This window comes from Peromyscus californicus, unplaced genomic scaffold, assembly GCF_007827085.1.
Source record: "Peromyscus californicus insignis strain IS unplaced genomic scaffold, ASM782708v3 Scaffold_14__1_contigs__length_90479793_seg_2, whole genome shotgun sequence".
NCBI classification, from domain to species: domain Eukaryota; kingdom Metazoa; phylum Chordata; class Mammalia; order Rodentia; family Cricetidae; genus Peromyscus; species Peromyscus californicus.
The window spans coordinates 65,285,444-65,299,419 of record NW_026294436.1 but is presented as its reverse complement, the minus strand read 5'-3'; the positions used below and the strand labels follow the sequence as shown (position 1 = coordinate 65,299,419).

The following is a 13,976-nucleotide window of genomic DNA, read 5'->3' as shown; positions in this document are numbered from 1 at the left end:
TATAGCAAATTTAACCACACTGTAAAACAACAATATAGTTACCATAGTATCATGTTTTCAACCAAAAATTAAGAGATATATTAACTAGGAAATATGATTCTAACTCAGGAAAAAATACATAGCAATGAAGGAGTAGTGAATATATGTGAATATAATAAAAATATACTGTATATATGTATAAAATTCTCAGAGAATAAAAATAAAAGTATATATATAGTGGGGCTGGAGAGATGGCTGAGTGCTTAAGAGCACTTGCTGCTCTTGCAGAAGACCCAGGTTTGGTTCCCAGCACCTACATAGTGGCTAACAACTGTCTATAACTAGTCTCAAGTGATCCAACATTCTCTTCTAGACTCTGATGGAGCCAGAAGGTTTCTCCAGTCCTGCCCAGCCCTGTAGCCAGCAGCTGCTTATAGAATAATCATTCAGAGGCTTGATATTAATTGCAAATGCTATGGCCTACTGGCTCAGGTTTCTTGCTAGCTAGCTCTTACAACTTAACTCAGCCCTGTGGTGGTATTTTACTTGTACTGAAATGTGATTTTAATTGTATGTTAATAAATAAAGTTGCCTGGGGGTCAGAGCTATTAGAGCCATAGCAAGTGCGTGGCGGTGGTAGAGCACGCCTTTAAGGACCTGGAGGGCGGTACATACAGGCAGTGACGAGGCAGTCACATGTTTGGGTTTACAACCAATGAGAAGGCAGAACAGCTAGACTATATAAAGACATACACACAGGAAGTAGGTCCTTTTCGGAGAGCTCTTTTGACTGAAGAGGATCGCTGAAGCAGGAAGGGTGAGGCTCTTAGCTCTGACCTCTTGGCTTTCTTCTCTGAATCGGCTCTGTGTTTCTTATTTAATAAGACGGTTGGGTACATCTACACAGCCCATTTCTATTCATCTATGCACTGCCATCTGGCTTCATGGCTTACTGGTTCTTTCACATCTTGCTTCTCCTGGTGGTGGCTCAAAGCACCTCCTGACTCTCCCCTTCCTCTTCCCAGCATTCTCAGTTTGCCTGCCCCGCCTATGCTTCCTGCCTGGCTACTGGTCAGTCAGCATTTTATTAAACCAATTCCAGTGACAATCTTTACAGTATACAAGAGCATTATCCCACAGCACTCTGAGGACACTAGACACAGACATACATGCAGACAAAACATGCATACACACATAATAAAATTTGCAGTTCTGGTCTTATTTTTTCCTCCCAAGACGGGGGTTTTTCTGTGTGGCTCTGGCTGTACTAGAACTCATCTAGACTAGGCTGGCCTCAAACTCAGATCTGCCTGCCTCTGCTGGGATTAAAGGCATGTGTCACCATGCCAGCTACAGTTCTGGTCTTTGAAGCTAGGTCCTTATGCACACTAGACAAGTACTCTACCACAAAATTACAGCCCTAAATTTGAAGTTTTCATTTTTTTTTTCTCTTTGCTCTAACTGAAGTGGGTATGCAGAATCTCACCTATAAAATCAACAAATCTTGTATCTTACAAAAAAATTTTTGAGGGTTTTTTTGTTTGTTTTTTTTTTTAAACAAGGTCTCTCTATGTAACCCTGGCTGTCTTAGAACTCAAGACCTGCCTGCCTCTGAGTATTAGAGTTAAAGGTGTGTGTCACCACCACTTGCTAAACTGTGTGAAGTGAGGTAGGTAGTGCTCTATGTTACCTCTAGCTGGCACTGATGCAAGCATCCTGCTCTGGATTCCAGCATAGCTAAGTCTTCAGGTGTGTGCCACCACACACTGCCTCCACCTATACAGTTTTGAACAAACAGCCTACTGAATAACTTAGTTTTATTCAATTACTAAAAATGGATTATTTCTAGACCCAAGTATAACAGAACAATGCTGCTTGTGAATTAACTAGATAAGGCTGGTTAGGAAACAAATAGTGTAGAAGCAAGATAGAATAATTTTAAAAATTTAAATGATAAGCTATACTTATTCTAATGAAACTTTTATTTCATCTTTATAGCAATTTGCTTTATTTTTTACTTCTTTCTTTCTTTTTTTGAGGGATTAAATCATTACTTGTGCTAGAGAAGCACTTTCCAGTAAGCTACATCCCTAACCCTTTTCTATTTTGAGACAAGGTCTTGCTATGTAGGTAGGCCAGGGTGACCTTAGCTTTCCATGGAGCAGGGATAATGGGTCTTTGCCACTATGCCTGGCTACTTTAGTTCATACTGTAGTAGATACTATTGAACTAATATACATATCTTTAATGTAGTTACTTTTATTTTCTATATATGAGTGTGTGCCCACATGCCTGTATGTGTATCACATGCATGCCTGGTACCCTCAGAGGCCAGAAGTGGGCATCAGATCCCACTGGAACAGGTTGTAAGCTGCTGTGCAGGTGCTAGGAACTGAACCCAAGATCTCTGCAAAAGCTGCAAGTGCTTTTAACCACTGAGCCAGCACTTCAGCCCACTAATATTTCTTCACTACAGTGAATTGCTATAGAACCAGAGCTACACTTCCTAAATTTCTAATAGATGCAGTCTTGGCTACAACTTGCAAGTGACTCATAATAACCTGGTTTTCACTTACCTGTAACTTTGGTTCCAATGACCAAGGGTAGAGGAATTTCATCTGGGAGATCTTTGAATTGTGAAACATCTGCAACCTTCCTTTGTTGTAGGAGCCGGATTTTCTGCCGTTTCTGTTTTAATGCTGATCTCTCTTCCTCAAAAAATGCAGAAGAACATCTAGAATAAATTACACACATCATATAAACCAAGCCAGGCCAACTGTTATAGTACACACCTATTGTATTTACAGTAGGTGTATAAATGTAATAAACAGTTTGAAGTGTATAATCAGATGAATTCTGAGGGGCTGGTGAGAAGGCTCAGTGTTAAGGTACTTGCTATGCAAGCAAGACTCAAGTCTGGACCCCAGAACCTGTGTAAATGCTGGTTGGGCATGGAAGCCTGCCTTGAACTGTAACCTAGAAAGGCTGAGATGGGATCCCTAGGACGAACTAGCTGGAGTCTCAAAGAATAAGGTGAGGCTGGGCATGGTGGTGCACGCCTTTAATCCCAGCATACTGAGGCAGAGGCAGGTGGATCTCTGCGAGTTCAAGGCAGGTACTGTCAATCTTATTGGCTATTTTAATACTTCAGCTGACACCTGATAAATGTTGTCCTTTGTTTCTTTGTTTTTTTAGACTCTCTTTACTTGACTTCTCCCCTAGCAGATAAAACTTTGGGGAGGAGACCAGAGGGTGAAGACAGGTTTCACTATGTCACTCTCTGGCCTGGAACTCACTATATAACCCATGCTAGCCTGGAGCTTAGAGATCTGCTACCATACCTTTATGCAAATATAAAATTTAGGATTAACTCATTATAAAAACAAACTTGAGGAGGGGCTTGGCATGTATACTGATGCAGAACATCTTGTATTTGTCTGATAAACTCTAAGATCTAAGTTTGATCTCCAGCATAGAGGCTGAAAGGGGGGACTGACACTTTCACAGTGCTGTTTTAATTTACAGATTAATTTAAGATATTGAATTTTCCTTTCCAAGATCATGTCTTCTTCGTACTTGTTCATGTGTCATGTTCCTTCCTGGTAGTTTCACTTTTTTCCTTCCTTTTTATATTGTGACTAAATGGAATTTTTTAAATGTTTACATTTATTTGAGTGTGTATGCATGCACACGCACAGATACAGCATGGTGTACAAGTGGAAATCAGAGCACAACTTATGGAGATCTGTTCTTACCTTTCACTGCTGCAAGCCACAAAAATATATGAAGTAGGATTTCAGCTGATTATGACAAGCTAATACCTGGAAGAAGCCAAGGGCCTTCCAGGTCAAGCTAAGGCTCAAGGAGTCTTGGTGATATTGGCTTTTGATTATCAGCCATTTCCTGCTATGAATTTCTTGTGTGCTGCTGTAGCTTTTCCATCGTTCATTGGGCACAATTTCCCCTCTACTAATGGAATATTTAGCTAACCTTCTGTGCAGTAATGCAGCCAGGATTCCTAATTTCAGGCCCTTCTGTCATTATCCTCATTAGCAGCATCCGGCCAGGACCATCCCAGACAGGACAATCCCCAGACTGACAAAAGTATCTTATCAGAACAGACTTAAGTGTCCAGACTGTTTGAGAAGGCCTAGGGGATGTGCTAATTAAGCTTAACTTTCTCCCTTTCCAAAGTCTTATCTCTAGTTTTAGATCTACCTTTAACTATTAACTCCGAACTAAAGGGTTTCTACTTACAGGTCCATCAAGCTGACTCAGGCTGCCCAGCCACTGAGTACACTCCCCGGCCCTGCCAGAAAGCAGTAGCCAAGATAGCCTGGACAGATAAGAGGCCAAAGGAAAAAATAAGGCAGTTTTATTTTCACTCGTCACTGATAGACTCCTGACACTTTACCTAACCACTTCTAAGAATATAGTTGAGCACATAAAATCCCCTCTGCTCAGATATTAACTGAATTTAGCTCTCAGTTCATTCTGTTTCCCATTAGTCACTTCCCTTTTGGGTAGCAGATGACAGCTGGCAATTACTGCTCTTTTGTGTGGATCTTATTGCCCCTCCTTTTGACCCTGAGGGAATTCAAGCCTGGTGACCTTGCTTTAACCAGAGCACTGCTATTGCATGGGTATATAACTGTAAACCTCAGAGACTTGGGAGGACTAGAGAGAAGAGAAGAAAATGGACAAACTATATGGGTAAGAACTGGAGAGGAAATAACTAGATGGGAAAGAATTAGATTGAAGGGTTAGAAGAGAATATTAGAGGAATGAGATGGAAGAGGAGGAAGAGCCAGATGGGAAAGAACAAGGTGAGAAAGAAGGAGATGAGAGAGGAGCTGATATGGGAAAGAACTAGATGGATGAGAACCTAGATGGGGCAGAGCTACGATGAGAGAATTAAGATAAAACTTAAAGGGGACAGCAGATAAATGTAGAAAGAAATCAGGCAAGAAAGGAGCTAGGCATGAGAGAAGAACTGAAGCTGTGCAGACAGAATTTTATCCTAGAGGAATAAACGTAGACGGACAAAAGAACATGGTGAACTTAGATTCTTTTCCCAAAAATAATTCTCACTGTTTGTAGCCTCTCTTCTGAGTCCCTGGGAAGAAGACTATTAAGGCTGGTCCTTAATAATTTTCGAGATTTCACCATCTGGGTCCCCATGACTGAAATCAGGTTGTCAGGATTGGCAGCAAGTTCCTTACCTGCTGAGCCATCTTCCTGGCTTATACCAATTGATTTTTTTTCCTTAAGAGAGAGAGAGAGAGAGAGAGAGAGAGAGAGAGAGAGAGAGAGAGAGTGTGTGTGTGTGTGTGTGTGTGTGTGTGTGTGTGTGTGTGTGTACACATATGTATAAACACATATATGCATACATTTATTATAGTGTATGTCCAAGGAATCCAGAAGAGAAGGTATCATGCCCTCTGGAACTGGAGTTACAGACCGTTATAAGCCACCATGTAGTGCTGAGAACCAAATCTGGGTCTTCTGTAAGTGCTCTTCACACTGAACCATCTTTCCAGCCCCTCAATTGAGTTTTGAAATTAGGGTATTTCTGAAAGTTTATTGTATTAATAATTTGTACTATAATCTGACTTCCTTAAGGAAAGAAAAACCTCACAAACTTTTATGTACAACAACATCATGTTATCATATACATGTATGAAATTCTCAAAGAATAAAAAAATATATTAAAGGGGTGTGATGAGATGGCTCAGCAAATAAAGGAGTTTGCCATCAAGTCTGACCACCGGAGTTTCATCCCCAGGGCCTGCATGGTAGAAGGAGATAACTGAAACCAACTCCCACACATCATCCCAACCTTCACAAGTGTACCATAGCATCCTGTGTGTGTGGGTACACACAAACAAAGTCAATCCATGTGAAAAATATGCATAAGACCTTATAGCTTCCTTAAATATTTTCTAGGACTAGTAAACATTATTTTGGGGGTGGACTGGGAACACAGCTCAGTTAGTACAGGGCCTGAGCAGCATGTACAAATTCTTGGATTAACAAAACTGGGCATAATATTTCACACCTCTAATCCCAACACTTAGAATGCAGAGGCAGGAGGATGAGAAGTCTAAGGTCACCTTTGCTTATACACACCAGTTTGAGTCTGAGGCCAGGGTGGGATACATGAGACTCTGCAGATAGATGGATGGATGAATAGATGGAAAGATGGATGGCTGGATGGATAGATAAAATTGGTAAAGGGAACAGACACAAAGGAAATAGGTAATTTAATACAGTAACATTGGGACTAGAGAGAAAAAGTAAAAATACACATTAAAATAAGAAATCTTTGAGGCTGGAGAGATGGCTCAGTGGTTAAGAGCACTGGCTGCTCTTCCAGAGGTCCTGAGTTCAATTCCCAGCAACCACATGGTGGCTCACAACCATCTGTAATGAGATCTGGTGCCCTCTTCTGGTGTGCAGGGACACATGCAAGCAGAACACCGTATACACAATAAGTAATCTTCAAAAGAAAAAAAAAGAAACCTTTATAACAGTAATATGCTAAAAATCTGTGATCAGAAAAAATGAAATTGTATATTTTATTCTAAGTGTACAAAGCTTACATACATTACAGTTCATTAATATGATATATTTAACATATAATCAATTATTCTGAAAAGTTATGTTTTGGTACTAGTCATTTGAAGCTTTAAAAAGTTAAGGTACTGTATGTGGTTGAGTATGTTTTCAATCCCAGCACTTGGGCGGCAACGGCAGGTGGATCTTTGTATGTTCAAAGGCTAGTCTAGTCTGTATAGTGAGTTCCAGGCAAGCCAGGGACACATAGTGAGAACTGTCTCAAAAAAAGAAAAAAAAAAAAAAAGCCAAAGTAGTAATGATACTATTGACTATTTATTAATTTTAAACAGAAAAGTTATTTTTACCTCCGTGGTTTTCCCATTAGTCGCCTGATTTTTCCCCATTCTACTCTTGTTAATTTTCTTGTTTTCAAATTAGGAAAAGATTCCTTTAGGCATACACAGAAGTCATTATCTCCTTCAAAAAGTGGCCTATAAAACAGAATGATTTGATTTCATTGGTTAATACTTAATGTGCTACTTTCTTATCAAATCTAAAATATATCTTTCAAAGTTGGGTATAGTGTTCCATGTCTGTAATTCCAGCACTTGGGCAGAAGAGGCAGGAGAATCAAAAGCGCAAGGCCAGCCTCAGCTAGATCACTATTTGTAGCTACATAGCGACAAAGCAAGTCTGAGATCAACCTGGATTACATGAAACCCTGCCTCAAAAAACAAAAATACACATTCTGATTTTTTACATCATCCTAATCACAATGTGCCAAACTTCTACTTCTAAATCGTATAGGTGGAATTCCAAGGGCTGAAAAGGGTACTTGGTAGATAAAATATCTAAAATGTTAAGTCACTCAGGAAAGCAGTCTAGATGGGAGACTCCAGGAGACCATGTATAGCTCAGATCTCCATCTGGGACTATCCTCTGGCTCTGGCATCACATCAATAAAGACAAACAATATTAGCTACAAAGTATCTTTGCCCCAAAGGAAAAGGCATCACCAAGGAGTCCTCTCCTCCTTGGGATTAACCAAGTCTTACAACACTGGAGCACTCTAGGGGGTTGAGGTGGTTTTGGTGACTCCCAAAATAATCACACCAAGACACCATGAAATTCTAAAACTATCAAAAAATTCTACTCACGAGTTTGAGAAATGAAAGGTCCAGTTTTAACAATAACACATAAATGTGAATATCCATGAACTTTACAAGCTTCTGAGCAACCAACTGGTTTTGGAGGACAGAAGGGAAGTACAGATCAATAGCCAACCAAGCAACCGCCAATACCAGGCATAGGAAAGAGATTAGAATCAGAGATGCTCTTCAATAAGCCTATTGTGTAGTAACTGGATTTCAGCCGATCTCCAGGTGCTATTCAAAATTCCTGTATAAAGTGTCTAAATACTAGCTGTAAATGAAAAGATGACTCTCCTACAAATGATTTGTCTATTTCTCCAGATTTATAAAACAAATATCATTTTCTGCAAGTAATGGTGCTTTGATTTAGGGAATCTTCATTCTATAATAATTGCTAGTTATAATATGGAAATTATGCTTCTTTTTAAAACTCACAAAATGTATAACTTCTTACAGGGGCGGGAAAAGGAGAGAAAAACTGTAATAAAAATAGAAATTAATTAAACTGGAATAAGGAATAGAGAAATGGACTCTACATTGGGTATGGTGGCATATACCTGAGGAAGAGGATGATGGGAGGCGGGCAGATCTCCAGCCTGCTCTACCAGGCCAGCCAGAGCTTTAAAAAAACAAAACAAAAAACATTTGAACCCGAGAGTTCAAGACAAGCCTGAACAACCCAAGACCTTGTCCTTATCCCTAAAACAACAAAAGATTTAAAGGAAGAAAATAGGGGTAGTGGGGTGCTGCTGGCTAGAGAGCTGGCTTAGCAGTTAAGAGTGTGTACTGCTCTTGCAGAGGGCCTAGGTTCAGTTCCCACACATGGCAGCTCACAACTACCTATGACTCCAGTTCTAGGGGAGCCTACATCCTCTGACTTCTGTGGGCACCTATACACATTATGAAGCACATAAAGTCATGCAGGCATGCATACATATACATAGTAAATAAAAATATTTTTTTTTAAAAAAGAGCAAAGTAGACTTGTAGAAGAGGTGACAGCTTATAATTGGAAAGTTAATTTTCAGTTCAAACATTAATGATATGAGCAATGATACATACTTGTCTATATTTGAATAGAACCACTCATATATGCACCATTTATGTGCTTTGGGAAGCTTGAGTAGGTTCCGTAATCGAAAACCAATCTTCTGTGATGCTTTCTTATCTGGTGTTGACATTGTTGCTGTAAATTTCTACATTAAAGAAAAAAAAGATTGAATTATAGCTTCATTAAATAAAAATGAACATTTGCAATACTGAATGCATTTATAAAAAGAAAGAGCATATTCAAGTACTCAAAAAGATCCAATAATATTCAACATGGACTCTTTTAACAAACAAACCTCCTGATAGTAAAACCTCAGTCTGGCTACATGGCTCACCAGGTAGGACTCTTGCTGCTAAGACCTGAGCTCATGGGTCAGCACGTGGTGGAAGGAAAGAACTGATTCTCACAAGTTGTGTATACACATACACACACACACTTAAAAAAAAAGTTAAAGCCACAAGTTTTACATTCTGAGAAGGAAGTGAAATACTTGCCTCCACTGTACTTGAACTATAATTTCATTTTAGTTATGCAGGAAAAACAGGCGCAAGTGAAATACTTCTAGACTTAATGGGTCAGAAAAGACCAGTAAGAACTCTATGTGTTTGGGGTACAGTTCAGTGTTAGAGCACTTGCCTGGGTTCTATCCCTACCAATAAGCAAAAACAAACAAAAAATCATCAAAAGACTGCTGAGAATATCAAGAGAGAGAGCATGCATGCACACACAAGCACACAGTAGGTCCATATGAAGTCAGTATAAAAATAACTAAGTCTGTCAAAGTATAGACAAAGATAACTTTATTCTGCAGCACTGCTAGGCATGGTAGTGTGTGCCTGCAATTCCGGCACCTAGGCAAAGACAGGAGGACTGCTCTAAGCTCAATGTCAACACAGTCTACACAACCAGTGTGTGTGTGGGGGTGGGGGGCAGCAGTCAAGCACCAATAGAACATCAAAAAAAAAAGAAAGAAAAAAAGAAAGAGTCAAACACAACACAGCAGAAGTCATACTAGGGAAGCCAGAAAGGGCCAGAGTTGGGAAACTGTTAATATAACTCCATGATTACTAGTACACCAACACAAGGGAAGTCATGTGATTGCCTCCACTGATGGTAAAGAAGTCAGAACACTAATAATTAAAAACAAAACAAGCCGGGCGGTGGTGGCGCACGCCTTTAATCCCAGCACTCGGGAGGCAGAGGCAGGCGGATCTTTGTGAGTTCGAGGCCAGCCTGGTCTCCAAAGCGAGTTCCAGGAAAGGCGCAAAGCTACACAGAGAAACCCTGTCTCGAAAAACTAAAAAAAAAAAAAAAAAAAAAACAAAGTAGTCAGGTGAGGGTGCATGGGTCAAGGCCAGACTTCTCAACATGTAACTGGCCAGCCAGTTACATAGTGATACCCTGCCTTCCAGAAATAACAACAACCAAAACAAAAAAAAAAAAAAAAAAAAACCACTACAACTCTTTTTCTCCCTAATATTAATATTTTTATTGATTATTTGAGAATTTCACATCATATACCCCAAGCTCACTTCCCATGTCTGTTCTCCATCCCTTTTGAGCCCTGCCCCCAAAGAAAAATAAGAAAGGGAAAAAAAGGAAAGAAAAACCCAGTTCATTTTGTGTTGTCACATACTCACTGGAGCATGGTCACCCCCAGTGGCTAGCCCCCTAAGGAAAGCCGAGTCCTCCTGCACCCCAGCCAGAAGCCAGCAATCGTGCAGAGCTACACTTCAGCATCTCTACTGTAATATTTATTTATCTATTTATTTTCAAGACAGTAGTTTTGGTGCCTGTCCTGGAACTCAATCTGTAGACCAGGCTGGCCTTGAACTCACAGAGATCCACCTGCCTTTGTTTCCCAAGTGCAGGGATTAAAAGTCTGTGCCACCACTGCTTGGCTCCCTATCACAATTTTTAAGAGTTCTTTTTTTTTTTTGGTTTTTCGAGACAGGGTTTCTCTGTGGTAGCTTTGCGCCTTTCCTGGAACTCACTTGGTAGCCCAGGCTGGCCTCGAACTCACAGAGATCCACCTGCCTCTGCCTCCCGAGTGCTGGGATTAAAGGTGTGCGCCACCACCACCCGGCGTTAAGAGTTCTTTTTAATGGCTTCCTTTTTAGGTTGTTAATTTCTTTTTTTTTGGGGGGGGGGGTTGGTTGGAGGTAGAGGCTGTCTCCAGAAGTCTTCTATGTTCTTCTTTCTCCACTGTGCATGTGCAGTCATCGATACCACTGCAAGAGTTCCTTCCTTGCCCTTTACAGTCAGTGGGAGCATGGATCCTGGGCTTCTACATGGTTTCTAGCAACAGCACGGATCAGGAATATCCATGCAGTCTTCAGCATCAGCACATGCCAAGGACCTCTGCTTGGTCTCTGGTGGAGCACAGCCCATGGATGTCAACAAAGCCTTCTGCTGAAACACGGGTCATGGACCAGCATGGCCCCTGGGAGAAGCATGGACCATGGAGGTCTTTTGAGGAGGTCCAATCCAGTAAATGGACGATTCTTCATCTTAGACACCCTGTTACTGTTCAGAGCCAGGCAGTTATGCGGCGGGGCAGCTTGTTCAGTGGCTGAGTCTGCCCAAGCTCCAGGCTGCTGCACACCATCCTGTCAACACCTGTTGCTCCATCAACCGCAGCCTTCTCTCATGCCCATCACAGCTGTCAAGTCTCCAGTTCTGAGCATGCACCGCTCTGCTCTTCAGCGTTCCCGCATCTCCATCACATATTCATTCATCTTAGTGGCAACGGAAGCTGCAGAGCGTCACACACATGGTACACCTTTTGTCCAAACAGCTTTCCATGCAAATGTTCGTGGCAATGAGTGCAACCAGTCGTTGGTCTGGTTCAAGGGCTCTGGCTTCTGTCACATCATCAATACTGGACCCCTGCCAAGACTACTCTCAGGTATCCTGCTATTGCCCAGAGTTATGGAGATCTTGTGGCTCTACAGGGCCACCCCCTCCCCTCCTGTGCTCCAGAATTCACAGGCGGGATAGATATTGGGGTGGACCAACTCAAAACCCTGGATCTGGTCCTTGGTGGTAGCTGAGTTGGTCAGCGGGAGGACCAGCACCCCCCCCACCCCCAAACTCTTAACAGAATTGAGAGGACAAATGAAGGACTAGGGAAACAAAACCACTAAAAGTTAAACCACAGTTAATGTAGTACTTAGGATAAAATTCACAGGCTTTGTATGTATATGCCAGCGCCCATGCTTGTGTGCACGGAGGTGGATGTCAGGTTCTTCTTTTGTTGTTCAGCAGGGTCTCTCACTGAACTCGGAGCCCTGACTGGCTAGACTGGCTGGTCAGGTACACAATGCCATACCCAGGCTTTTATGTAGGTGCTGAGGATCTGAACTGAGATCCTCATGCTTTACCCACTGAGCCATCTCCTCACCTTGTCCCCCAATTTGAGTCTTTATCCTTTATCTGAAAAGAAAAGAACCAGCAAGATGGCTCACTGGGCAAAGGAACCTGTTACCAAGCCTTACAACCTGAGTTCAATCCCTAGGACCCACATGGTGGAAGGAGGGAACCCATGTGTACAAGCTTCTCTGACCAACACACACATACACACACAAGACAGAGAGAGAAAAACATAAACATAAGGGAATTTAAGTAGCTCTGGCTGTCCTGGAACTCACTATGTAGACAAGACTGGCCTCAAACTCAGGAGGTCCACCTGCGTCTGCCACCTGAGTCCTAGGAATAAAGGCACACACCACTACACACAGCAAATTAATTAATTAGCCAGTACACACACACACACACACTTTTTCTTTTTTCTTTTCTTTTTTTTTTTTTTGGTTTTTCAAGACAGGGTTTCTCTGTGTAGCTTTTGGAGCCTGTCCTGGATCTTGCTCTGTAGACCAGGCTGGCCTAACAGAGATGCACCAGCCTCCGCCTCTTGAGTGCTGAGATTAAAGGCATGCACCACCACTGCCCAGCAACACACACAAACTTGTAAAAAGAAAAAAGCCCACACTAATAAATTATCTATTTCTATAAACACATTTAAAGTTCTGTTTTGAATCGTTTCTGAGACAGGATCTTGCTATGTGGTCCCAGGTGGCCTAGAACTTGTGTATAGAGATCAGGCTGGTCCTGATCTTAAGGTAATCCTTCTGCCTGTGCCTCCCAAGTCCTTGGGTAGCAGGCATGCAATACAGAAATTTGTTAATTTTCTTAACTTTTAAAGTTATACTTACTCACTTATCATGTGTGGCAAGGGCCCATGTGTGGACTCAGAAGTCCCCTTGAGGGGCTGGTCCCACTACATCAGTCCTAAGGATTGAACCCGAGGAGTCAGACTTGGCAGCAGGTACCTTACCCCTCGGCTATCTCACATGTCACATTTTAAGTCTATTTTAAAAGGATGACCAAACAAATCAGTGTCTCCCTAACTGGATGAGAAAAGTAGAATAGTGAGTTAAGGTGAAAATAGAGTTTTCATTATAAATTCTGTGTGTGTGTGTGTGTGTGTGTGTGTGTGTGTGTGTGTGTGTGTGAGAGAGAGAGAGAGAGAGAGAGAGAGAGAGAGAGAGAGAGAGAGACTCAATGTAACTATGGCTAACCTAAAACTTGCTATGTAGGTGATGCTGGTCTTGAACCACAGAGATCTATTTGCCTCTCCTCCCCAGGTGTTGAGATTAAAGACATGTGCCACCACACTATTATAAACGCTTGATTTTAGAAAAATTATGTATCCATAGACTAGTTGCAAAGATAGTAAAGAATGCAAATGCTCTTCATCCAGCTTCCCTGATGAGTTCATCTTAGGTATCCAAGACGTATTTGTCAAAATCAATACAGTACCAGTTCTCAGAGACTTTGGATTTCAGTAGTTTTTTTCATTAGTATCCTCTTATGTTCTAGAATTTAAGATAAAATACTGTAGAAAGTTAACTTTTTTTTTTAAACAGAGAGGGAGAAAATAATCTACCTCTAAAGCCCTGGCTGGCCTTGAACCTGTGGCAATCTTCCTACTGTGGCCTCCCTAGTGTTGGGATTACAGGCATACGTAAGCACACTAACCTTAGAAAATTAATTTTTTAATGCAAAAGTAAAACTATTTTAAAAGCTATTTACTCATTTGTATTGTGCACATGCGTACAATGTGTATGTCAGCGTGGGCATGTGTGCCGCAGCATGTTCGTGGAAGCCAGAGGGCCATTTTCAGTAGTCAGTCTTCTCTTTCCATTGTGGGATCCAAGGATTGAACTTGGACTATT

The 13,976-nt window shown here is 41.4% G+C and overlaps 1 protein-coding gene across 5 annotated transcripts in view; it reads right to left on the bottom strand.

The window, feature by feature from the left end:
• The window catches only part of Lin9 (lin-9 DREAM MuvB core complex component), a 51,025-nt gene that overhangs the window by 22,713 nt on the left and 14,336 nt on the right, over window positions 1-13,976 (bottom strand). For all 5 annotated transcript variants that reach the window (XM_052737805.1, XM_052737803.1, XM_052737806.1 and 2 more), the window contains 3 exons: window positions 8,751-8,884; window positions 6,903-7,028; window positions 2,556-2,713 (listed from right to left, as the gene is read on the bottom strand). In XM_052737805.1, the coding sequence (XP_052593765.1) occupies window positions 2,556-2,713; window positions 6,903-7,028; window positions 8,751-8,884 (418 nt within the window). The remainder of the gene's footprint in view (window positions 1-2,555; window positions 2,714-6,902; window positions 7,029-8,750; window positions 8,885-13,976) is intronic.